Source organism: Lichenostomus cassidix, chromosome 3 (genome assembly GCF_008360975.1).
Source record: "Lichenostomus cassidix isolate B80296 chromosome 3, HeHo_3.0, whole genome shotgun sequence".
NCBI lineage: Eukaryota > Metazoa > Chordata > Aves > Passeriformes > Meliphagidae > Lichenostomus > Lichenostomus cassidix.
The window spans coordinates 61,705,244-61,732,715 of NC_139483.1; the positions used below are offsets into that span (position 1 = coordinate 61,705,244).

Genomic DNA, 27,472 nt, shown 5'->3' on the forward strand with positions numbered 1-27,472 from the left:
AAATGGAGAACTTCTAAACTGGTACATACAATTTTATTATCCAAAGCTCCTCCAAAAATGCAACTCTCAGCTTCAGACATGACGCATCAAAATTGGATTAGCCCTTTATAAGTTTCAATTTACAACAATACAATAAACTGAAAACTATAGTGTTTCAAGAGTTATTTCATGAACCATATGTTTCCTCATACTAAGAGGAATCAATCTCCATCACTGCAGTAAGCACTAAGAGCTGTAATCATTTTAGCCATCCAATTTTAATCTGTAACTCCATGCAAATGACAATCCTGAGAATTGAACTGAACCATAAAATTGGAGGGATAGTGATTTAAGAAAAATCAGCTGAGGATAGCCACTGAGATCTAGAATGTAGCATAATTAAGCTTTAAATTACTGGGGAAATTGAATAACTGACTTGAGATCCATTAATAAGTATTATATTTTATTAAGAGTAGAGGCATCATGAACTATGCAGCACAGATAGTTTCAAGAGGTCAGTTCCCCACAGTACAAATCTATTTCCAGTTCCAAAAAGAGTTCAAATGTCTTTGTCATAGTACAGAATGAAGATTTATTTCAGCCTTTCAGCTTCAAGAAAGCCTCAGTCTGAACTGCTCAGCTACACTTTATCTTTACAAAGGTGCTTGAAAAGATATGATTTCCTACATGCTAACTCCACTTCAGCTTTCCTCTTCTTCTGCACTCCTGAACAACTGCTGGTGGTACACACATGCAAAATGTGCCTGGGAGTCCAGGGAATTTCAATATTGTTTGAGAGAGTGCTGTCATTCAAGTCATTAATCCAGAGGACCATAAGTCACTGTTGAATTCTAAATTCAGACATCAACCCCCTGTCTTTGTAAAGCCATATAAGCATGGGTGTCTCTTTGCTAGCTTCTATGGAGGAAATCTTCCAGTAAAAACTGAGATTCACAACAACTGGGAGAAAAAATAGCTACATGTTTTATCATGCATATCTAGGACAAGGCTAATGTGTTTGCTGTGCTATCAAGATATGCCAGTAATGAAGAAATGTGCTGTTAGGATGTCTCCTAAAATCACACTTTTGAAACACTTGCAAGTCCATATGCAGGGAGTTGGGAGATCAAAATCAGAAATGCAGATGTCCTCTTGCTAAGATAAAAGTGGAACCCATGTGAGTGTTTTCTCAGCAAGAGAAAACAACAGTAGCCTCAGTTCACATCACATGGATACCCACAGAGAAAAGAACTCAACTCTGAAGCTGTCTGGAATGTGGGGTTCAGTGCTGGGCTTCCCAGTACTAGGCAGACAGAGACACACAGAGACAGGATACAGCCTGGCAAAGGGCCAGGAAGATGACTCAGGAATTGGAGCATCTCTCATACGGACAGAGACTGATAGAGCTGGGAATGTCCAGCATGCAGGAGAGAAAACTCAGGGGAATCTCAGCAATGTACACCTGAATGGTGAGTGTGAGAAGCTGGAGCACCACTCTTTTCAGTGGTGCCCAGTGACAGGACCAGAGGCCATGGGAACAAGCTGAAACAAAGAAGGGTCCTTCTGAATATAAGGAAACCATGTAAGAGCATGAAGTTCTAAACAAGTCAGATACTGATGGAAAATATAAAATCACTGAGGTTGAACGGTCTTTTCACCTGGTATTTTCCAAATCACTTCACTTACCAAAGTTGAGCTATTTTTGAAATCCATAACTAGCAGTGTGATGATAGACTTCTTAGAGTCAATTAAAAACTGATTTGCAGGTAGATGCTAATATTTACCCTATAAAATGTACTCAAGCTTCTTGGCTTGCCCAAGGTCACTGCTCTTTGCAGGTGACTGTCAAAAATGTGCTTGGCTTACTCCACCTAAATGAAGGCTTACCTTACCTGCAAACCCTGACATTTCGTGCATCACACTCTCTGAACCACAACTACAAAACGTAGCCACTGTCAAGCTGTCTGGACAACACAACACAACACCGAACAAGTTCAGTTTCCAAAGTCTGGGATTGAGCTGCCTCCCTGGCTCTGGCACCCACCAATGAGCCCAGCTTTTCAGAAATGTCAGAGGGCAACAAAGGCAGCTCACAGACCAGGGGAAGTCACCAACAGTCATATTAACTCCATTCGTTAACAAAACCTCTAGGAAAGAAGTTCAAGTTTCATTATGAAACTGGTAATTTGCTGCTCTGCTCTTAGCTCTACCAACCTAATAAAGGGTGGTTGCATCTGAAAGACTTTTTTCTAAATGTAGCATTATTTACAAAGATATTGCTTTTGCATATGTAACATCTTCAGATGTTTGTAACTAGAGACTGCAAAATGTTTATTGCTCTACTGTGAAAATCTTATTCAAATTGTAGCATCTTAAGTCCAATGCATTATACTAGAATGGTGTAACCTATTTTTTACAGGAAGCATAAGAATGTGTGCAAAAATATCCTCCTTCCCTCTCCTTCCATTCTACTCTTCTGATTTGGCCACATTCTGATTTGCAGACCTCTTCTACAGCATGGGGCTTAAATTTTCTGCTTTGCCCTACTACAGTGCTCGTGGTTGATGCTAACCAGAGAATTAAATCCCCAGTACAGGGACGATGACATATGGCATGCGTGAGTGGACTTAATGGAAGGCAGAGACACCCTGCTGGCTGCCTCTGCTTCCATCCATTAGCGCCATACAAGTGCCCTAACATGCCATCCAGCACATCCATGCTATTAGTCCCAAATCAGCACAGCCATCATCCCCTTGTCATTCATGCTACAGCTGCAAAGGCCCCTGCTGTGACCACCATGCGCACCTCAAAAGGAGGCTGAAAATACAAAACTCCTCACTTCAGTGAGAGTATCATTAAACATTAAACCTTAAACACGCTTCTACCTCTGCTTAACTGAACAGTCAAGAGTCATTCCTCAGCAACACAGGACAAGCTGAAATAAAATCAGAGCCAATGTTAATATGAGCAGGCAGAGCCTTTTCCAACCTATCCATTCACAAACGGATGCTGTTGTTGAGGGTATCTGGAGACCATGTCACAAAGCTCTTGCATCTGTACAAAAAATACTTTAAGCAAGCAAAATCTTCTGTTAGGTATTAACAGGTGTGGGGTCACAGCAAGAGGCAGATACAGACTCACTGTACCACATTTTCCAGACATAAGATATTTTCAATTGTCAACAAACAGAACTGCATCGAATCTAAAAGGAACACAGAGTGCGTGTGTGTCTGTGTATAAAAATCATTATGCCTCAAACATCAAATTAATCCCTTAAATAATTTATAAACATGGATAATTTTTCAGTTTTCATTCTCTTTAAATTAACATAGATTTAAGAGCTCAGACTATCAGCATAGGACAAAAAAGGCATTTCCTATCTAGGAACCAAAATCAGTTCTTCGTGCCCTACTGGTAGATCAATTATGTATTAGAGCTGCTGCTGCTTGACTTTTAATCCACATTAGTTCACAGACCTTGAGCAAATTTGATGTTGCCATATTAAAGAGGGAAAGCACTAGAATAAGTTATACATAAACAAAAACAGATCAAGCAAGAGACCAATTAATCAGTCGGATGCTGGCAATGAGGGGATGGGCTGCCTACTGCCAGCACACAGGGAAATAAGAAACACACAGATAAATCATTTAAATTCCCTTAAGTGTAATAAATCCAACCTGGAATAATGACAAGATAATTTTTAACATTTCTCTGTTAACCTTATTTTTGGCAGTTCAGACAAAGAAATTTGCTGATGTGTATATATGTGTGTACAGTGTACTACTATAGACCTACAATACCTCTTCTCATCCTGAATAAACAACACTTTGAGCCACATTCTAGATATCAGACACCAGCTGTATGCTTAGCCATTTAAAGATCCTGGCTGTGTATTTACTGAAATAGATCATTTAAAGCAGTACTCCAGTCAGCTCTGCTCATTTTGGAGCCTGGCTGATAAATGTTCACATGTAGCCGAAGCATTAAAAAATCTTCCATTTTCTGAGCCCAATTTCCTTCATCATTGTATCCTCTACAGTCTTTCAGCACTAAAATTAAAAGCAGCATGAATATTTAAGTGTTCTGTGACAAGAATGCAGCAGCTAAATCCACGAGTATACAAAATGAAAAGGCTACCTTAAAATTTGGGTTCACTGGATGGAGGGAGGGAATGAAGGCAGATGTAAAAAAAAAAAAACAAAAAAAAAAAAAACCAAGAAAAAACAACCACAGGGGGAAATTATCTCAGAATGCTTGCTAGCTATTGCTACTGCCGTAGGAGCTGTAGTTTGAGTATTCTAAGCTCCCATTTCCTTAAAAAGACAATGTTATTTGGTTGAAATATTTTTTTCCTACAGTGCACAACAGTCTCTCCTGGAGACAGGAACAGATACAGCCTAGAGGTAAATGGGGACGTGAGGTATCTGAATGCTCCACTCAATACTGACAGCTTGCCCAAAATTAAACATTTCAGATCTGACCCATTTGGTACTTTTCAAATAAAAAAATCACCAGAATGGAGACATTTTACATAAACATTTTCTTTTAGTCTTCATGGAAAATTTTTGATTCTTCTTAGAAAGGCTGTAGAGTCAAAAGTTAAGATGTTTCTTTTTAAATTTTTAAAATAACTATAATGCCTTTGTTTTTTTTGGATAAGAATGCAGTATCTTGGAGCTATTCTAACAGATTTCATTCTGTTGCTTGCTATGATCATACACAACACAAGCTTATGCCAGGATAAGAAATTGAATTTCATGTAGATCTGATATGGAGTGTTATGTGATGAAATAAATCACAGACAAGCACAATCCTGTGTGTCCCAAGACACCCTCAGTATTCAAACAGATTGCTTTGTTATTTTAAGCTGTTACACTGCTGCAAATTTCATCACCCACTCCTGTGACTGTGACAGACCTCACCTGCAAAGTGAGACCATGCAGAATAACCTCCAGGTGGAACCCAAAGTGATGCCCAATGGTTGTTGGCACTTTAGTAATTGGTTCCTCTCCTCTGGCTCAACTCTGCCCCAAAGTTCCAGCACAACTGAACAGTTGGTGTGCTCACTGAGGCTGTCAGCTTTCAGCAGGAAAAAAGCAACAAAGGGTCATGACCACTTCTGGTTGTATGAAGTCCCATGATGCCATTGTAGATGGAGAAGCATTAACCTCAGTGACTTGGTCAAATAACCACGCGAGGAATCATATTCTGCCTATCTCAATTCTCTTTATACTTTCAGCTGACTCCAGTATTTTTACAGCAGCATTCAACTGCCTCAAAGTGTCATCAAGAACTGGAAAACAACAGACACGACAACTTATCCGATGCAAGATGTGATCATGTCATCACTACAAATGTTATAAGAGTTAATAGCAAGTGGGTCTGATGAGCTCAACTAACTTGTGACATTCCAGTCCTGCCACACCAGCCTGCAGGGGTGAGTGCAAAGATCTCCAAAGCAATGCTCTTGACATCCAGCTCACTCAGTTGAACTCCCCGTGGACTTGCACTAGTTTCATTGTATCGGGTGTACTCCATCATTTCTGACTACAGAGACAGGCCTTTCCCTAATAAAATGTACCATGAGAAATACCAAGGCACACAATATATAACTCTAAAAAATCCCAAGCAGCACCTATATTGCACATTTAACAGCATCCAGAAACATTCACGGAGGACAAAATTATCTATACTGTGAAACTGTTAGAGTAAGTCATAGCCACCATCCCTCTCCCAGATAATTTGGGAGGTAAACAGAAATCAAACACCATTTCCAAAATGACCTTTGAATGTAGCAATCTGCTTAGGTTAAGGAAAATAATAACAGTCAGGACATAGTAACTACAGCAGAACGGAGCAGCCCTGGGCATGTCTGTTTTATTAGTACATAGTTATACTCTGTAGAGATGCCCTCCACTGGCAGCTGCCCATTATAAACCAGCAAGGAACTCAGGAAAATATGAATCAATTTTAAAATATTAGGCCTCATACAAAATAAGCATATTCACTTTCAAATGTTAGCTATGGACTTTTTAAATTCTATTCATCACATAGATTAAACCTTATAAATACCATTAATTAAACAGAGTGGCTACTCAAGCACTATGAGGTCTATTGTGTAAATACATATTAAGGAGTCCTGAGAGATGTTTTTGCCCACTGCAGTGACCTCTACTGAATAACCTTTTAAAAAAAATTAGTATCACACAAATGCTTCTGTTCATGTCATCTCCATTGAAAATTTTGTTGTCCATATTCTGCATAATCTGCAATGGTGAATAGAAATGGCTGCAAGATATAAACAGTTCTCTATGGAAAATATGCATAATTATTACTTTCTTAGCCATCAGATCTTCAGCATCCCAATTCCTTTTCAACAGCACTGAGCAATGTACTGTCATTTATATTTAAGCTAAGTTATAATTAATTAAGTTCTGTTCATATTCCCATTAACTCAGCAGGTAACACAAAGGTTTCAACCAAGAACCGTGGGATCAGTGATGACATTTGGTACATGGGGAAAGTGAGGGAGAAGAGCTCAGACCTGAATATTAGTCACAAGTGAAGGACACCAGAGCTCACTGACCAGTAGATCTGGTGAGAGCACACAGGGGGTTTAGAGAACCAAAGCTACAGCAACTTAACTGCCTCTGAGGAGCAAGACTCTGCATCGGGTGAGAATCAACTGCAGTCTGGGTACACAACTAATAAATCCAAAGTAAATAAAATCCACATCCATGGTTGTAAATGTTGATGATAATAACTATTTCTGATAGTCTTAAAGAGTAACTCATCTGGGCTGTGTGACTTTCCTTTTTCAAAACAAAGTACCTGTCTGGAAACAGTTCTCCACTACCAAGTACCTACTGAATGCTTTTTCTGAATAAGAGGCTTCATAAGCTTGTAATAAAAACAACTTATTCCCTATCATCAGTAGGGTGAACAGCACAACCCCAATGGGAATAAGAGCTAGGCTAACAGACAAGCTGAATTCATAGTAAATAAAAAATGTGATCAAGACCTTTGCATGGATTTGCATTTCACAGAAAAAAAATTATTTATGAGCATTTTATACTTTTGAAATAAAACTCTCCCTCATTATGTTAGCTTTCTTTAACACTAATGTAAATATAGATAAATTAATTATCTTTTCTAAAACAGTATTGTTAAACAAGAGTGGACAGATTAATGTAATTCAGCATCAATGCAAAGACCATACAATGTGTATTCCAATAGAGCACAAAGTTTGTAAAATAGAAGCATTGCTGCATGATCAGCAGGCTGTACATAGTTTTCTATAGTCCACACAAGCTAGGATTCTTCCCTGATCCATACCTATACTGGCATGTGCTTTTCAGCACTACACAAAGCAATAACAAGTACAGATGCTATTTACTATCACAAGTATGTGCACATCTACCATTGCTGCAGACAAAAAGTATTCCCAGCGAGGATCATACTGCAGTGCCCTGGACATGGCTCCCAGCCAGGTATGGAAGATATTTTCTCTTCAAATGAGAGATCTGAAATAATGCCTGAAGCAAGAATCAAACCAGAAGTCAAAATTTTGAAATTCAAGCAAGTAACTCTCTGTCCAACCTGCCAGGCCTAGCTTTGTTTAAACCCACATCAAATTGACACCAGCTCTGATGATCTCCACAGACAGGCGACCACTGCCAGCTCTCCGAAGCTGCAGGGCTTTGGAAGTGCAGGAGGCTGCACCAGAGCTTGCAGGAGCACAAAGATGGGTACAGAGAAAAAACAGAAAACATAAAGACACAGAAAGACACAATGGATGGGAAAGTCTGGACCTCCTGCACTGGAGTATCTTGTCCAGCTTAAGAGAAAATAGGGTTTGGATCAGTATTGGTGAGTATTGCACACTCACTGCAGGTAACCACTGAGCCTTCTCTGCAAGGATGGAAAGCAGCATTCAATACTTTAAATGTGCTAACTAGAAATCCAATTGTTAAAACTAATTAAAGAAACTTAAAAGCTGGGTTTGACTCACTGTTATGTAACACTAAGGGAAATTAGATCTATTTTAGGACTCTGAAAATGAGGGCAAAACAAATGGCACATACAAACATGAGCCTCTATCCCCAAGTCCCACTTCACAGTCTGGACATCTCCCAGCCTCAACACACTCACCTGTTACCTGGGAAACAACATGGAAATTTGACTTTGCAGCACCAACTCCTCTAATACTATGCCTGATGACATTTTCTTGCAGTGACAGCTCCTATTTTCACCCCTCCTGCTCCTTCTCGTTAACATATAAATGCATTACAGTACATTTCATTCTAAAATAACTTGCTGTTCATCCCATTTCTATTTTACAGTTAATATCAAGAAGCAGGATGCCCTCAGTTGCTGCATTATCCATCCTCTCTGCCTCCTCCCCAGTCTCCCTGATCCATGCCAGCTGTCCTCCCCAGGCTTCAGTGCTGTGGGTCACCTTTCACCATCCCACAGACTTTAGCTCTTACTCCTTGCTCACTTCATACTGAACATCATCCCTGGAGACTTCCCTTTTCATGTGAGCATTTCAGTTCCTGTGCCAATATGCATACAACCTCATGTCTTCCACTGCCAAGCCTCACAAGTCATTACTACTTGTCTGAAAGCTCACTAAAAGCACCAAGCTCAAATTCATTCAGTTTTTGTTTTCTCTAGTGTTGCAGAGATCCTCACAATGCACTCAGCCAGCAAACTCACAGCCCTGGGTTTATCTGTAAAGTCCTGTTCTCCCCTAACACCACAGCTTCTTCTGCAAGACCAACACGAACCACGTTTTTCCACATACAATGTTGTGGGGAGCCTGACCCTGTTATCCTTAATACCCTACCACCACATTTTGTGGTGCCTAAAAATTATTCTATCTAAGGGTTGGGGTTTTTTTAATCAAATGTGTCTAATGAGCCCAGGGCTGTGAATTTCAGTCCATGCTTAAAGGATCAAACCCAAGAGAAAAGGACAGGAGCACATTGTCCACCTAATAAAAAGTGAAAGAGGGAAACCAAGCTGACACTATTTAGGTAACCAGAACTGTGATCTATGTGAATCCTGACTGAATTCCCTTCTAAGTTCTTGTTGTGTGTTGAAAAGAAAATCAAGGCTGTGAACAAGGACAGGTGAGAGAATCAAGCAACACTTGGTCCAATATGATGCACTAATAGCAAAACCATTAATTTTGAAGCCATCTGCTTTGCAGCAAAACATGTCTCCTGCAATCCAGTATGTGAGTCAAAGCAGATTATACCTAGGGTTCACTGCAGAACGTGGAACAAAGCAAGTTATCCCAAACCATCCCCCACCATCGGACAGCGACTGATGCAAGCTCAGGAATGCCAAATAAAAAGCTGAACAGCATGCCAGGGCTCCACTCACTCCATCCGGCCTTACCTCAGGAAGAGGGACAGATGGTGCCAGTGACTCAGAAGAACGCCAAAAGGCTCTCATCTCACAGCAATAACCTATGTCCTGGCCCTGTGACAGTCTGTCATCCAAGCAAATGGTATTTTTCAAGGACATAAGTGTGAACTTGGTGCTGGTAGGAAAACATGACAGAGTGCTCTCAAAGACAACCTCTCTTTTTGCGACGTGAGCAAAGACAATTCTGTTCTGCAGTTTCACCTGTGTGCTCCTCTGTGTGAGAAGGCAGGGCCTCGGGTAATAATGCCTGGCAACATAAATTACAGCTTAGTGTACTTCTTCTGACTAACTTTAAATTATCAAAAACCTTTCCAGGAATAAAAAGCCTCAGGGAAAGCATAAAAGATTTGCGAGCAAGACTTCATAACCTTAAAGGAAATCAATCCCTTTAAACTTTAAAATCTGTAAAAAAACCCCAACAAACCAGATCCTCCAGATACTGCTTTTCTATTTTCTGGTTTTTTCAATTACTGTATTTGCAAAATAAAACAAAGCAGTTCAAACTCTGTTCCCTGCCTCTTTAATTTTTTTTCCATTTGCAAAGTTCAAAATTATGGCTTCCCATTTCTACTGCAGGAAAAAAAAAGCTATTGTTCTTTTCCCCAAAAGCAGGCACCAAGTGAACAAATGCAGTGAAACACTGGCTCAACATCTGGTCCCATCCAGGAGGCAGAACTGATTTAGGACAAACAGAGAGGAGACAGAGCTTTGCATTGTTAGACAAAGACATGGGCAGAAATGAACTGCTGAGACCTGTGCCAGTAATAGCTCCTATGATGGCATTCTTGGAGACACAATGCTGCAATGACATAAGCACATTAAGCTTCATGGGGCAGAATAATTTTCTCCTATTAGACAAAATAGCACAGAATGAGACATATTGGTGAGTTACATATTGGTCCAAAGTGCTATTTTGGGGAGCTGTTCCACAACAAAAGCTTTATATTGCACCTTTATGTCCCTTACGACACAGATACTTCTACTCTTCCAGTCTCAGCTCAGTACACCAAACACTTGGGGGATTGTCAGTAACAACTCAGTTTCCATTTGCCCTCCCAACTCAGAGCAGTTTCTCAAAAGACTCACCCTGCTTTACATGGTCCTCAAAATACTCTGCCCTCTGTCCCATTCTTTTTTTCCCATGTGTCAGTCTCAGTGTGAGTTCACAAATCACCTCTGTTTTGGTAGCTCACTTGGAGATCTCCATTGCCCTTCCATACAATAACTTAAACTTGCAGCGTGCTGCTCTAAGAAATGCCCAGCTAAAGCCCAATGTAGCAAGAAAGGGAGCTCCTAAACTTGCCACCCTTACCTCCATTCTCAAACTCTGCACATGACAGAGCTGAGTCATTCATCATATTCAAGCCTTGTCATATTTGATTTCAGCTGCGCTTAAGCCCCACATATCTCACTTGTTTACATTCTGCAAATTCTTCTTGCATGGTGTTACTTAGACAATACAGGTGTCTAAGAGAGTGTGCTCACCAATGCAGCAAATTATCTTTTTTTTTCCAAAAACAAGGAAGTGTGCCTTCCCTGTTTTTCAGGGAAGACATCAGTGCTGCAGATGCACATTTTTGCATCTCAGTACTCCTGTCTGCTTTCCTAGCCTATGATTTAATGAAAGATTAAAGACTAGCTTATGAAAGTTCACCACGGCAACTGCTGATATCATTAGGAACTGGATTCCCAGTCAGGGCTGAAAGAAAGATGAAGACCATATTGATAATTGACAATATTTCTGACTTTATTCATCTAAATAACTAAGCCACAACTCCATGCCACTACATTTGCTCAAAACTGAATGAACAGAAGATGTAGCACCATTAATAAACTTAGCTATGGGTGTTACATAAATTTAGCCCACAGAAATTAATTGTTCATGGAAGGTGTAGATTATTTACTCCTTTCCTATGAAGCAGCAGAAAAATAGAATTATTCATGCATCTTCTATCCTACTGAAAAAAAGTATGCGAATTCTTTCTCAGAAAGGGAACTTAAGTGTTGCATCTGACATGCCATAAAACAAAGCAAGATTTTTATTCATTTCATTGCAAGCACACTCAAGCATTGAAGGAAAGGACAGCTTGGTAATCACTGCATGTAATCATTCCCGTGTTTGCCATCCTTTAGAGAAGAGGTAAAACTTTTGTCTATGTACAAACACAAGAACATTCAAAGTAACCAAAGGGTACATCTGTTCCCCTTCTGACTCCTTCTGAAACAAGTTACTGCTAAAATGCCTTTGTGGCAGTTTGTTGTTGCTTCATCCTCCTACAGCAGCCCAAAAGCAAAGCGCTGATGGGCAGTGAGCCCATAGCATGGAGATGCACCCAGTAAAGGAGAATATCTGCCACAAAAACATAATATTCAGGAATGGAGAAATAGGGGCTGTTCAGGGCTTTAGCAAATGTCATGAGGAAAAAAATGCAATTAGAGGAGGAAGCAAAGATCCATTACACAGATTTAAGAAAAACTAGCAATGTGTACAATGTGTATCTGCTATGATTACTAATATTTGGATGACAGGAATGAGAATGGAGGTAGACAGACAATCTTCTCCCTGCATTTAAGTGAAAGCCATGAGACCTGGAACTGTGCCTGAGTGCTGGACACAGAGCCAAGAGGCTCTGAAGTTTGGCTACACAAGTGGGGCTGCCATCCTCAGGCAGGGGCATCAGCTCATTACAAAAAAAGCATAAGGTTGGCAAAGGTTTTTTTTTAAGAACAAACCTTTTAAGGTTTGTTCTTAAAAGAAGACATTTACAGTCCCCATATGAAACTAAAACAATCCACCAAAACGATTTAATGGGACAGAGTATCAAGAGGATGAAGGAAAAGACACATAGTAAGGCTCACCTTGCATGTAAGATGCTGCTGAGTTTGACTTCATTCCTACAACTTAAAGCAAGAACACACATGGTCCAGGATGCTCCCATGGATCTTCAAATAGATTCATTCTTAACTGGCTTTCATGCAGCTGTCTTTAAAGGCTTGTATGCTACTTTCATTTGATACTGCATTGATTTGCTCTGAAGCTTCCTCCTACCATGGCTACCCTGATCAATTAGTATGCTATAAATAGAGCAGTCAGATTCCTTTCACTGGTCTCATTAAATTGCACTCCTGCTGAATTTCTGTGGAGAACAGAATAGGATCATACTGATAGCAATAGCATGAAGATGTCCTAGGGTTTTCCAGAGAAAATCAATTGCTCAATAATCCTAACAAAATGCTTTGAAAAGCATGACCCAATGGATCTCAGCTAATGCCCAAAACATACGTCAAACCTTGCTTGCAATTCTGCATCTCTAAACCCCCGAAAGATAAAGGATGAGAAAATAAGTGGTTAAGAGGCTCAGCCAGCTCTCACTGATACATAATCCCTCATCAATCACAACTATTTAACTGCATCCCCTCATAAAGGATACGCGTTGCTGGAGGTATGCAGTTAACCCATTTAATTCTTCTGGACAGTGAACTAAGAATTTGGGGAAGAACACAGTCTCAAGGAACACTTGGTGCCTGTCAAAGCCACCATGTAATGGCAGTGTGCCCACTGACTGAAAATAGTGGGGAATGATACTATCTAGTGCTATGATATAGATTAGTTATTGCAAATGTGGGACAGCTATGATTTGAAAAATGTTGATCTCTATTTTCTAATGGTACAACAGTATACCTTTTAAAAAATTTGTTTTAGAGATGACATTTTACTCAATGAGATTGTTAACAGCCACAAAATAGGAAATGGAATTTTCTACTTTGAAACATTTCAGAATCTAAACTGAAGGGCAGCTCTTACATCTTTCTTCTGCCCTACACCTTGCTCTATCCTTTCATAACTATCCTGTCTTCTTCTGACATTCTTAGTGTCCTCTTTTCTCTGCTATTAAGTATTACCCTTCCAAACCTCTTCCATCTTCCTCACAAAATGAATCTACATTTTCACCATATAATTTTCTGTATGTTGAAAATCCCTACTGCAAAGGCTGGGTTTATTACTGCACTTGAATTACTGAATATATCCAGTGTTTCTACATGGAATCACTGCATCTGGAGCATAATCCATGGGGTTTCTGCACAAAGACCTGAAAGATCCATTGCGGATTTCAGAGGACTGGCTGTACCTTGCAAAGACCTTCTGAGGAGAATGCTGGAGGACTACCAGTACTTGATGATTTGTCCTGGGTTCTTTATGCTTTGCACAGTGGCCTTCAGCCAGAAGATGCAGTGCTCTAAATTATACTTTCAGTCAAATAGCACAAGATGAAGAAATGTCCCAACAACCTCAGAAGCTTTTGTAGGTAATAAGGCACATTCAGTGCAATTTCAGGTAAGAATTAAGGATAACTGCAGTTTAAACACACCTCTAGGGAGGCCCTCTTCTGTACCACAGCAGAATCACTTTCTCCTTCCAGAAAATATTTTCAGTGGTAGAAGTGGCCAAGGGCTGAAATCTAGTTCTTCTCAGAAAGGAAGCCCTACCCCAAAAGATTCTAACAGCTGTAATGGATTCTTGAGAACCAACAAAAAGATCAGGAAAATAACAAATACATTTGGAAATACAATTGTTAATCACTGATTAAAGATTACATTTTTCAATGCCACTGTGTGATATTAGACTCAGTCCTACAAAATCAGGGAGCTGAATACATATTTTATAGTCCAAGTCTATACTGTGAGGGACAACATTAAAAAAATTCAAAAGAAAAAGCAAGCACCTCAGCATAACCAGGATTGTGCTCGGGGACATGCTGACATGAGGCTTTCTCTGCGTCAGGAGATGGATTGAAATGCATTTTTTTGTATTCAATGTAAATTTATTTTCCTCAAAAAGGATGCTGTATTCAACCACCTCAGATTTCAGTCCATATCCATTTTTGGATATTCATTAGGTGTAAACAACACATTACTACTCAATCATTTTTATTACAGAAAACGCTGTAAAGATTACAAGCACTATTTTCATATTCCACATAATAGGAGGAGATGTTTTTTAAGAACTTATTCTGATCTTTGCAAAATATGCAGGAAAAGACTGCAGAAATGCTTTTGGGGGAGGAGCTTTTTTTTAAAAAAAAGTATTATCTACACTGGAGTATGACATTTTAGAAAGCATTAATACTTAACATTTTCTTCAGAAATATAATTTTCTTCATTTGTTATATATCTAAACTTTCAGCTCCTGAACTATTTTAAATCATCAACAAACTATCACTTATTTAAACAGTTATGCCTATTCAAACATGCAAAAATTGAATGCTCTTATTTGTTTCATGATTAGGAAACATGAGATGAGAGTAAACATCACCAGCCACATAATTTCACATTTTTGGGGTGCTTCCCCCAGAGAAAATTCCCACAGTTCTTTTAAACATTAGTGAAATCTGACAGCAGTGTTCTTCCTGCACAACAATCTCTTATAACCAAAGTCAAAATTTGCTTATAACCAAAGGCAAATTGGATTCATAAAAATAATTGTCATAGGAGGTGAATGCTTGCTAAGGAATATAAACCAAAATCACAAAAAAAATGCATTTTATTGTTTTGGGGATGGAGCACTGAAGACTTTGCTGGACATAAAGACATAAGACAGCTGTATGTAAACGTAAAGACAGCTGTATGTAGCCTAATAAGATCACAGAGGATTTATCAGCATAATGGAAAATAAAGGTTAGACTGGTTTCAGAAAGTAATTACAAAAATGGTCAAGTGTATACTTTTGAGGTAAACCTGAAAAATCCATATATAAAATGGCTTGATAACACAGGCAATTTGAACACTATGGGGGGGGAAAAAAAAAAAAAAAAAAAGCAGATTTCGGCTCTCCAGATAAAGAAGATCCCACTAATTTTCACATCTCCTCACCTCCAGTACTGAACAAAACAGGAAAACAGGAGGAATATCTCCAGGTCCTGATTCCAGATCACTGATGATGCAGATTGGTACTCCATCAAAACAATTCCTTTCTCTGGGTTACTGAGAGTCACAAACCTGTTCCTGCTTTGGACCCAACAGCACACAGTGAAATAGCAAAGGGTTTTATAGGAGTTGACATTTTGAAATAGAAAAATTAGGATTAATGCCGAGAGGAAATCTGAAGAGCAAGAAGTCATAGAGAGGTTTCCAAAGAATGTGCCAGACCTGCCTTCGAGCTTTTAAATTAAACTGTGAGAAGCACTAGAAAATATAATGCACAGGATAATCTTGCCTTAGCAGGAAGGTGAACTATGATCTTAAAACATGTCTTCTGTCTCTAACAGTGCAATTTAAAACAAATTAGTTTTATTTCTGAATGACCTTACACGGAAGACTACTATTTATTCCCTTTATGGCCTTAAGATACTGAAGAAAAGAGAAATATTTAGCCCTTGACTGAGAAAAATCACTCCCAAAAATAAACAGATATTTTGAAGCTGAGGAATGGTTATAACCATATAGTTGTTGAACTGTGGTCTACCAGACACAACAGAAGGTCATTCACAGTGACAAGAATTAATTGCCTATACCGAGTTTGTGCTACAAGCCCTTCATGTTTGTGTCACTTTAGGATTGTATTAGTTTCTCAGCCTAATCACAGCAATTTAGTCACTATCTTTAGTTAATGCAGATAGATCCAGTTTCCTCATAAAGAGAAGAAAAACAGAAAAGTGGTTAGCATTTAGCAAAACTTCATAAAGTAGCAGCCTGCATGTACAATAAGAATCTCTTCTATTTTCTTTCTCTCAAGATGCAATAATTTTATTTGGATGTTTTTCTCTGTTGACAGAACTGATGGAAAAATATAAAATATCAGCATTTTCATTGGTTTCTGTACTAAGCACATCTACTTTGTTGAGCAGAAGAAAACACCAGACTAAAAGAATAACTCTTATTTTTCTAACATCTTCAGAAGCTCCCAATGTCTCCTGCCCAGCCCCAGGAGTGCTGAGTCAGGTATACCAAGTAGACCAGCTCCACTGTGAGGAACTAAATTGAGAGTTTCCTTAACAGTCTGGTGTCTAGAGGACTCACTTGGAATGTGAGAACAGATCAGAACTCATTCTCCAGTGCTGCTTTCATGAGTGGGATGAAGAGCAATGGCAACACTGGCTAAAAGTAGATTTGGAGATGGGAGGTTTGAAGATGACTTGAAGCCAGGTGTGGAGAGCATTTGGCCAGTGAGACAACAAAAGGCTGAGATCTCCTAAGGAGTCTAAGATAACTTAATGTGCCATGCAGTTGTCTGTGGTGACTGAGGTTTTGGAAGCTTCCCTCAGAACACTGAGACAAAAAAAAGCCACATCAGTGAAGACTAGTACAAAGTAAGACAATGTCAGCAGGAGTGGGTTGAGGAACTGGGGAAGCAGTAGGACTGTGGCAAAGCCTTCTCAGAGCAAAAAGGGCAGGAGGAATGAGCAGAAGAGTCTGTGCCAGTTAGATCAAAGCGTCTGAACAAAAGCCAAGCTCCCCACAACTAATCACGCTTTGCTTACAGCAAATATCTGCAAACCATTGGCAAAGTGCCCTCTGTCTTTCTTACTCAGGTTCACATGGAGGATGACAACCTACTGCAGGCAGATACTCTGCTAGCTCCAGTGGCAGTGGTTGGAGGGTGGATATTTAACTCCATTAAGCTTCCCTGCAATTTTCAGTAAGATGCCACAGAGCAGTTTCTGGGGGGAAAAGGGGAGTTTAGTTTGCTGCTGCTTCTCATTTGTTTCAGAGGTGGCAGCCCACGTGGCATTCTGAGCATTCTAAGAGAATCTAATGAGAAGCTCTTAATTTAGCCATGCTAGAATTGAGACTCCTGGCTTGGGGGCTCAAGGTCAAGACTAAAGTCTTGAACCCGCCTGATCAAAAATAAATGTCAGCTGAACTCCAAATATATAAAAAGGGACTGAAAATCAGAACATGGCCTGTCACAGTGGGCACCCCAAATTAGAAGACACTTTTGATAGTAATCTTCCAGTGGAATAACTCTCAGCTGGGGATAAAAAAAATAAAAGAAAAAAAATTACGGTATCCCCTCATCTTGAAAGTGTGTTTCTGAGAATACATAAATCAACATTCCAAAGGCATTCAACAACTTTTTTATGAGCATCATAAAACAATCTAGCAAGAAAATGAATTATTCTGTCTTCAGATAACAAGTTAACAGCTGGGACCACATTGAACAGTGGCTGTGTCTACACAGACATGCCTGTTTGTAGCTGAACTCAAGCTATGGTCATTAAGTCCTTTCTCACCCAGCAGGTTAAGCCCATCCAGACTAGAAATTACAGTCACTTTCAGTCCACCCTGTTTCCACAGTTAATTGCTGGTAAGCCCTTTTATGGCCGTTTTACAAGCCAGGAAGACCAAATGTATGCAAACTCTTGAAAAATAACAAGCTCTTAGGAAAAATATCCCATTTAACTGCTGTTGCTATAAAACATGAGTTGAACTGGTGTGAAATTATGCTGTTTACAAGCACATCCCTCTGTTCTCTGGAAAGTTCTGGGCTCAGGGGACCAGAGAATTTACAAACAACTTAATTCTTTGATTGAAAAAAAACCGAAACTGAATGAAAGCAGCTACACAATTTACCAGATTTCCTGAAAACAGAAGATACTCCCATTAAAAACTTGAGTCTGCTATCTCCCAAGCAATATGCAAAGTGTCAAGACCCTGTTCTCAAAAACTGGTGGAAAATTCAAGCACTGAATGAGAGGGGTTTATGGTTTTAAGTATGGATTCAAAAACACTTAAAGCTCTATTTTGTGGTTTGCTGCTCACTGCTAGTACTAACTGTTCCTTCAGCTCATTATTAACAATCTTATGCACTGCACAGAGTATGTGACCATGTAATTATATGAAGTCAAAATACTGTTCTCAGAGGCATCCTTAGTTCTGGAAGTTCCTGTCTTAGGAATTCTTGGCACTGCAACCTGCTGGTTGCATAGATGTAGTCCAGGATTAGATGGCAAAATTTAAGCACCCTCTGCAACTTGTTGAACCAACACTGATGTTCAGCAAGATTCCGTGTAATGATAAGATACTGACAGAGTTCACACTTAGAGAAAATGGGACTAGGAAGTCCTAGCACTTTCATCACCAGACTGTACATGGTCTGGTGTCTGGTACTTCCACCTTGCACTGCTGAGGCAATTCTGGTTGGGGATATTGTTCTTCCAACTCACCAGAAGAGCTGTGTGAAAGACTTTTTTGAAAGCAATCGTAGCTGCAAGGATGCTGCCTTCATTTACTTTCTGGTTTGCTTTCATTTTTACAGGAGTGAGTTTGTTTTAGCTTAAGAAGCCTTCCTCTGTTACAAAAAAGAAAAAAGGACAAAGTTAAAAGCCCTGCTTTGTCCCCCACAACACTATTGCTGTTTCTTCCAGTAAACACCCTCATTCCAGAAGCAAGAGTCTTCTGTCTTCTGCAACAATGCTGCCTGTCCACATATGTTCAGCTCCCTGTTTAAACGTGTACCATCTCTTTTCACCAGCTTTTTAACTGAAGGAGAAGCATTCACATTCAGCCACCAATAGCTACACAATTTTGCAGAGCATTTGGATGTACAGCCTGCCTAAGTGAAAGCATGAAAAAAAAAGTCTGCCACGAATACAACCATGCAACTACTTTTATGCACTAAATAGAAATCAGTATTTAGAAGGAATTACTGGTTAGTGGAAACTAGCCAGGTTTTAGAATACTAAATATCAGTTAATCAGTTAAAGTGTCTCATGCATACCTATAGTGTTCCATTTTGCAAAACTCAGTTATAATTTCCCTCAATGCTGTCTGTCAGACTTAATAATAACCCCAAATTTCAATATAATTTTCAAATTGAATTTTCAGTCTTTGAAACTGTTTTCACCTCCCTTATGAAAACAATGCTGTCTTGATAATTAAAAAGTCCACATAGGCGCTCATGTAAAAAAGGACTATCACAAAGAAAATTATCATACCCAGAACCTCCTCCCTCTTTCTGCCCAAGTGTTCTCAGCTGGGTGTTGTGGTAGAAGGGTCAGGGGAGAAGTTTTCAAAGAGAGGGAATAAGGGGTGGAATATACACTTGGCTTAATTATGCCATACCAAAAGTGCAAAGCCTCATATCCTGTCCTTAACAGAGCCCAAAACTGAGAGCCTAGAGCAGCTACAACTTGGACAGCATATGCAATAATTTCCACTCAGCATCCACCTCATCTCCAGCTTTGTACAGCCTAAGGAATTCTGAACTTTGATTTGGTTTTTATGTATTTACTAATCCTCAGTTCATCTCTCTTTCACAAACTCATCCACTTACCCTAATGGATGTTCCCAACCAAACTTTAACAATCCATCATTTCCCATGGCTCAGAGCTTCACAAGTTACCCAGATACTGTACAAAAGTGTCTTATAAAGAGCCAGGCCACTTTTTAGTATCACCTGATGAAGTCCATTTCTTAAAATGGAAATAACAAATAACATCTGCAGATTGTCCTCTCTCTTCAGCCACCCATGATCTTGTTTGTATCCTGGTCTGACTTCATTAGGGACCCTGCTTTAAGAAGGAGGTTGGATTTGCCAAGCTCCTGAGGTCCTTTCCAAGCTGAATTATCCTATGATCCTATAGTTGTATAGATTCCTGTACTTTCCCTCCATAGTTTTTCTTCTTCCATCCAGATGAATTCCAGCCAACTTATTTTTTCCTTATACATATCAGAAACCATCTGATACATTTTGGATTTTTTGCCCAGAGTTCATCACTGTCTATGGAAAGTTAGGACTGGTTATCTTCAGAGCTCTCGAAAGTTCTCTCTTCTATGGGAAAAATAGCTGAAGCACACAGATTGCAACCCATTACTGGTGAAAGAGGCAAAATTTTGTGAAGTTTCTGAAAGAGATTTAATCAGGGCAGTCATGTATTGAAGCACAGAACACTGTAACTCTCCCTGCTTTCAGGAACACGGCTGCTGAGTAACATGAGCTTCTTCATAAGCCCAAAATTAGTGCTTGGCTACAGAAACCAATGAATGGGGAGAAGTGGGGACCTAAAGACCTGAACTCATGAACATCCACGCATCAAGTACACTAGGGAGAGTCAACACAAAGTGCTGAAGTCAAGGCATGTGTTTCAGCTCCCAAAAAATGTTTTCCTTCTGATCTTACTCCACACTGGGGAAGGTGTAGGAGCTCTAAGTGCAAATCCTCCTTCTCACAGATGAGGAGCAACATAAATACTGTAGCCACAAGCATCTACAAGGAAGACTGTTGGTCCTTTTTTCCAAAAGCACACACAGACAGTGTATGAGCTAGGACTGAAGAATCAAGAGTCCCAGCTGATTCCCAGCCCTCACCTCCACATGAAGTTTTTGCTTCTAGTCTAGCAAAACCATTTGATCTAAAAATCAGCACTGACCTACACTGCACCAATTGTTTGGTACAGCACTGTTGCCATGGGTATGCTAGAATTTCACATCAGATTACAGATAATCACTGTCCTGTAACATTAAAAATTCCATGACCAAAAGTCTCTTTTCCTGAAAACAGCTACCTAAGAAGTTTTTCTAATTTATACAAGTACACTTGGGATATGATTCTTTTCACACTCCGATTTAACACATATGCAGACAAAGTATACAGCAGAACTCATAATCTCCTATACAGTAGAAAACTCTATATATATTTACTTGTCTTACTTTCAAAAGCAATTTCCTAAACAATAAGTCATTGTGAAAAGACAAAAATGCTATAGCTTGTAAAGTCTTTGGTACATATCATATTGAGTATTCTGCTCACCATGGAAGCTAAGCAAATATAATGCAAATTCAGTAGATTTCATTCAGGAGGCAAAGGGATTTGGTTAACATCAAATTCAGTGGCCACTAATCCCATTCTCACTGTCCCTTTTTGCCTAAGCAACATAAATATTTAAATTCTCCAAATGGTAAAGTTCAGCATCTTGAGCCCTGTTAAATCTTATAAGACAAAGTAAATTTCATTTCTTTGATTAAACAGAGAGTATTTACAAAGATCATAAATAAATAGTATGTGTGAGTTGTTCTTGTTCTTTTTCATACTTCCTGATTAAGCACTTTTTACTTTGACATCATTCAAAGTTATGTTTTTGCGATGCACTTTCCTCCAAAATAAAAGGAAGTCATTCAAATGTCTTTTCCTTCTCTCTTCTGGAGCATTTCATGCTCACTTTTGCATCTCTGCAGTAAACAGCACTGAAGGCAGTGGGCACAAAATGATGCCATAGGTGCTGGCCACCATCAGACTTGGAACATTTGAAACCACAAGGATGGGGGTGTGGGTAAATTAAATAAGCCAGTGGACTTCTCCTCAATTCAGTCATGAACCAATCGATGCAGGAGAATGCAGAGTCTCAGAGCATACCTGAAGTTTGGTAGGTCACCCCTCACATTTTCAGATGCAATTATCCACTGCAGCTCTCCTCAAAATAACCATCTCTGAATAAAGCCCAAGAAGAAACACCACCATTTGAAAACAAAGCCCACTAAAGCATTTATTCATGTTCTAAAGCAGAAAACAATGGCTAACTTTGCAAAAAACACAAAAAAAGAAAACACATTTGAAGGCACCAAAAGGAAATGCAGCACTGCTAGAGCACAGGTCTCACTGCTGCCTTCTAATGTAGTTGTGAAGACGATGGAATCATACCATTGCTTAAGGAAACACAACAAAATGAGAACTCAGATCTTTGTCTCATGTCACTACCCTTCTGTGTGCAACAGCAGACTGAATACTGGTTGAGCCATTTCATCAGTGAGATCAAAACTCCATACTACTGCTATACAAGTTTCTTCAAAAATCACACTATCAAAGTGAAGGAAGTTCAAAGGTAAGGCTGTTATTTTGCTTTATGAGTAATAAAAATGTATAAATGATAGAAACATCACAGAAGAGGAATATATGTCCTTCTAAAAGCAAGGCACACTGTCACAGGAGTGAATTACAGATATTTTTAACGTGGCAACTCAGGCTTGTGCAGAAAACAACTCTTTTAACAATTTTAGTTTTTCATTTTAATAAGCATAAAATATCACAGGAAACAGATGAGAGCTATTCAGTACCCTTTCCAGCAATGTGCCTCTGCCATGTAAAGTGCATTTACAAGGAGCTGAAAGAAATTTAAACCATTGTATACTCAGTCCCAGAAGCTGCTGCTCAGATTAATCTTGACCCAGAAAAAGAGCCAAGCATATGCTGAACTTTGAGTAAATAAAGAGTCCCAGCTCACTGTCTATTCACAGGTCCCCACACTCCCATGACAAATGATTTAGAGTAATTCTCCAAAGGAATCAATGAAAAAAAACAACCTGGCATGGCAGCAGCACCCTCTATTTCATTAGCCCTGTGCATAATTACAACTTAAGCTGATTACTTCTAACTTTTTGTTGCAGAAGCTGCCGTCTGAATTTACAGGAAGCCAGTCACTCTGGAATGAAGGCAAAAAAGCTACCTCATATTTATAGCAAGGAAGGAGCCTACACATGAGGAGTTACTGCAGTTAGCTGACTGAGTTCACACTTTTGTCACAGTAGCTTGCCTGTTCACCCACACCTTAAGGTGCTAATAGCCTTGCTATTCAGAAGTTGTTGAAATTTTGTTTTCTTTAGGTCTTTTTTATCGACCTAGATTTGTAATGAACTGCGATGCAAAGAAGAATCAGGAAAAGAAAGAAAATAATATTACCTGAAGGCCCTCTATGGCTAATCTGAGCATGCTTGGTGTGAGCTTGGAGGCCTGCTTGAAGGTGAAGTTGCTCCAGTCTATAATCAAAACAAATCCATTCACTTGAAGCTCGGGGTCTTCTATCATGGCTTCTAAAGAAAGAAGTATGGCACGCAAAATATCCACCAGTGTGTACCTGAGAATGGGAAGGGGAGACTTCGTTAGGAAAGAAGCAACAACCACAGAGGTGGAGAAGTTCTGAGCATTCTCCCTTTGTCCAAAGTTTAAATCAAAGAGTGCAAATGTGTCCTCAGAAGTCATGGGTACATAAAGCCGGGAAATCCTCAAAAGCTCAATTAGTTGAGCTCATCTTCTAGAGCAGGATTATGTACCTACAGACCATCAGCCAGCCAGAACAAACTACAAGAATGTAACACATCAAAAGCAAATTTGAACTTTTCTGAAGTCTCCTAAGCTGCTTTAGTATCTTTACATGGAATTACATGTCTATGTAAGAGCTTCTACACAAATTGTATTTTTCTAAAATCATAATGATACTATAACCTGAGACTAATACCAGCAGATCCAAAATTTCCTCCTATATTTGTATAAGGGATTGAAATAACAGCTCCTACAAAATTATCAACCAAAAAGGGGGATTTCCTCATGCTCTCCTTATCCTCCTCTCTGTGTAACCTTTTCTCTTAAATCCACAATTATAGAAGGCTAATTACTCAAGGGTCTTAAAAGCAGAAAGTAACACACACTAGGGTTTTAAGGTGTTTCTTGCTAAAAGCAACAGCAATCTTTTAAGCCACTTAACTGTCTCCAGAGTACTGTACTCCAAACCACCCAAATTCTGTGGTTTCAGGTGTAAGTTTGGAATGTGATATTCATCAGTCCTAGAACCGTCTATGTGAAACTTGGGTTTACAAAGATGCCACCTGGTCTGGTACAATCTGGATTGAAAGGGATCTTAAAGATCCTCTTGTTCCAGCCCTCCTGCCATGAGCATGGATGCCACATGTTAGATTAGGCTGCTCAAGTCCTGTCCAACCTGGCCTCAAACACTGCCAGTATGGGGCATAAGAGTTTGGAAGTGTCCCACGGGGCAACGTTTTCCAGACAATTTTTTTTCTTTTTTTCCCCTCCATAGATTCTCTCTGTGCTGAGTCCCAGTGAGGGGAGAGCCACCACCCAAGCCAGGGCATGGGGAGGCATGAAGCCCTGTGCCCCTTGGGCTGGTGCCCTGCTGAGCACACAGGAAAGCCACGTGCCAGGCCCAGAGCAAGCACTCCTGGAGTAACTAAAGCCTGAGACCCTCTGCTCTGAGCTTTGAGTCTCTTGTGATGGGCAGTTCAGTGGAGACCCAAACAAGCCATAAATTGCCTGCGGCTGGTTGCATGAAATGCTGGTTGCTGCATTTGCATTGCCATGAAGCTGTTCAGATCCTCTGTCTTTTGTGTTGTAAGTTTAAACCCATTCAAGCTTCTCCTTCAATCCAAGGACCTCTTAAAACTTTGAAATCCCAAGGGTTCAACCATCAGCACAGATTTCCCCCTAGAGAATATGTAAATAGCTTAAATATATACAAGCAATGTCATCTTTAGAATGCCATATAATAGAGTTATCAATCAACTTGCCATTCAGCTTATTGGATTTTTTTAAAGGTGAAACAGCAGACTTATCTGGGCTTTTTTAGGATACATCAAAGTAGTAGTTTAACTTCTGATTTTTTTTTTCCTGGGCTATGTTTTATATGCAAAAACTTCTTTTTTAAATTATCATTTTTACAAGGACATATAGCAATAAAACAAGGGGGAATGGCTTTAGGCTAAAAGAGAGTAGGTCTAGATTAGATACTAGGAAGAAATTCTTCACTGTGAGAGTGGTGAGGCACTGTATCCGGTTGCCCAGAGAAGTTGTGGATGATCCACCCCTGGAAGTGTTCAAGGCTAGGCTGGATGGGGCTTTGAGCAACGTGGTCTAGTGAAGGTGCCCCTGTTCATGGCATGGGGGTCAGAACTTGATGATTGTTAAGGTCTCTTCCAACCCAAACCATTCTAGCATTCTAGGATTTTATAAACAGTTACCAAAACAGACATAAATTTGCCAGTCCACACCACAGTATCAAATGAGCCACTAGAAAGTTAAACCTGAAAAATATCAGGTAAATATTCCAGAAATGGAAGAGTTAAATATTCACTGAACAGCAAGTTTTAAGCAAGGCCCTTTAAATGTCTCCCATGATGGCATCAAACAGCAGTTTTCAAAACTGTGAGTCCCTAGAGAATTCTTCACCATTCTGCATATTTAGCAAAGAGCATGTGTGCCTACTTAGAAATTATATTAAATTATACTGAATTTGACTTGCTTTAATGCAATGAGTACACTGTTCTGTTGTGGACATAACTGTATTTTGAAAATATCTGCAAAAGGAAACAACCCAAATGAAATTAATCTGTTGTAGCTGACTCCTCTCATCTTTCCATCTTTGGTTTTTTAGCCAACTAAAACTCAGTGAATTTCCCAATTATGCATTCATAGGAAAGGGATTTAAAAAGGACTCTCCTAATGTCAGAGCAAGAGAAAGTGTGTTTTCCCCGGAAAACATTAGGGGAAGCATTGCACTACAAAATTATTCTCTTCATTTTGGAAACCCTTTTTATTTTTTTTAATTTGGTTTGATTGACTGGGATAAAATTTTTCATATTCACTCCTCTCCTTTGCACTTTTCTGAGATTTAACTTTTTTTCTAACACTTTATTTTTCTGGGATCTAAGGTTTACAGGAAGTTTGGAATGCTTTGGTCTGAGGATGATCTTGATCAGAGCTCATACAAGGAACAGACATTAAAAATGTTCAAATTCTAAAATTAGTCTCAACCCTACTTGACATTTAGGCTGTGCCATTCAAAAGATTTCATTCTCCAGAAGGGTTCCCCAGTGCAGAACCGTACATTCAGTCCAGGAAGAAGGGCCCCAAGTTCCTGATGCACATCTCTAATGTCCTCCCTAAGGAGTTTAAGGAGACATCACATGCCTTGGATTAACAGCTTCCTAGTGGCACAAGGCTGCTAGAAATCTGGTGCATCAGACATACAATTTCTTTGTTTATGAGACCAGTCAGCTCTCTAAGACTAACCATAAAATGCTTTTTTTATGTACACCTAAGTGTTAAATACGAGATGTAGACATGTAAACACAAATACACCTAATTTTATGTTGAATTCATTTAAGTCAATGGTAAAACTGTCAGACATCAATGGGAACAGGATTTCAGCCACCAGAGAATAAATAACAGTCACAGTGCTGGGTCCCCACAAATCTATGGTATATTCACCACCACCATAACTCCTGCTGTAGGTTTGCTTAGTGTAAGAAATACAGTCCCCAACAACAATGATGATATTTATGTTTACCCACTGAAAAAAAGACAGAAGTCCTGCAGATAACAGGTCCAGCTAAAAGCCAGCAAGAACACTTTCTGCCAGAGGGATGTATCTGAAGTACTCCTAAAGTCTAAAAAGCCACATCAGGAGTATACAGGGGCATGTCACTAATAATCAAGCTTCCCACCTCAAATACCCTTCAGGGCAATTAGTTGAAGATGGGAGCTATTCTTCATTCTGTACTGGATCTCTTCTCTTGGTTTTGGTACTTACTTAAGCACAGTGCAGAGCACCAGAAAGACAGACAAATCCATTAGTGAGTATTCAAAGCAGCTTTTACTCTGAACACATGCTGAGGCAAGCCAGAAATGTAAACCTGGCGTGGTAGATGAAATCTTAGATGGTACAAAAAGCTCGGTATTGAAAGTATCAGCTGAACAGCCCAAGCAAACAAAACATGATTGAAGAAACTGCACGGAAGCTTTCCCACAGCACAGAGTTATTTGTGTAAAGACTCATCTTTAATCCACTCCAGCCCCATGTTGTCTGACACTTCACCTCACTGCTACTGCTGTTTGCGTCAGCACCAGGAGGCATAGGCTCTGCCATAAAATATGCTCTACCCTTGGCTGGACTTTAGGGAAATCAAAATCCTACATAAAAAGAAGTTGTGACCAGTCGAAAGTGAGAAAAAAGGATAAGCTAGCAAGCATGAAATAAATTTGGTCCAAGACAGCTTTGACTACATTTCTACTTTGAAGGAAAAAAAAAAGAAAAGAAAATATTAGCCTTTAATTTGAAGAGACTATGATGTACAGTCTGAAGAGAAGAAACTATTGTTTCATTCTTACCAATCTGTGTTAACAACATGTACTTAGGGAACAGCAAGCACCCATTTTGCCCTGTAATCAGTGTTTCAATGACTGCCCCAGTGCTGTCAGGAATGTAGGGTGTGCTGGGCCCAATTCACTGCACTGCATGCTCTGCAGCAGCCTGAATTTAGGCTGTGAATAAAT

The 27,472-nt window shown here is 39.5% G+C and overlaps 1 protein-coding gene across 1 annotated transcript in view; it reads right to left on the minus strand.

Moving 5' to 3' along the window:
- The window catches only part of CLVS2 (clavesin 2), a 59,875-nt gene that overhangs the window by 25,851 nt on the left and 6,552 nt on the right, over positions 1-27,472 (minus strand). Inside the window, exon 2 of the mRNA XM_085056065.1 lies at positions 23,087-23,261. Coding sequence (XP_084912191.1) covers positions 23,087-23,261 — 175 coding nt within the window. The remainder of the gene's footprint in view (positions 1-23,086; positions 23,262-27,472) is intronic.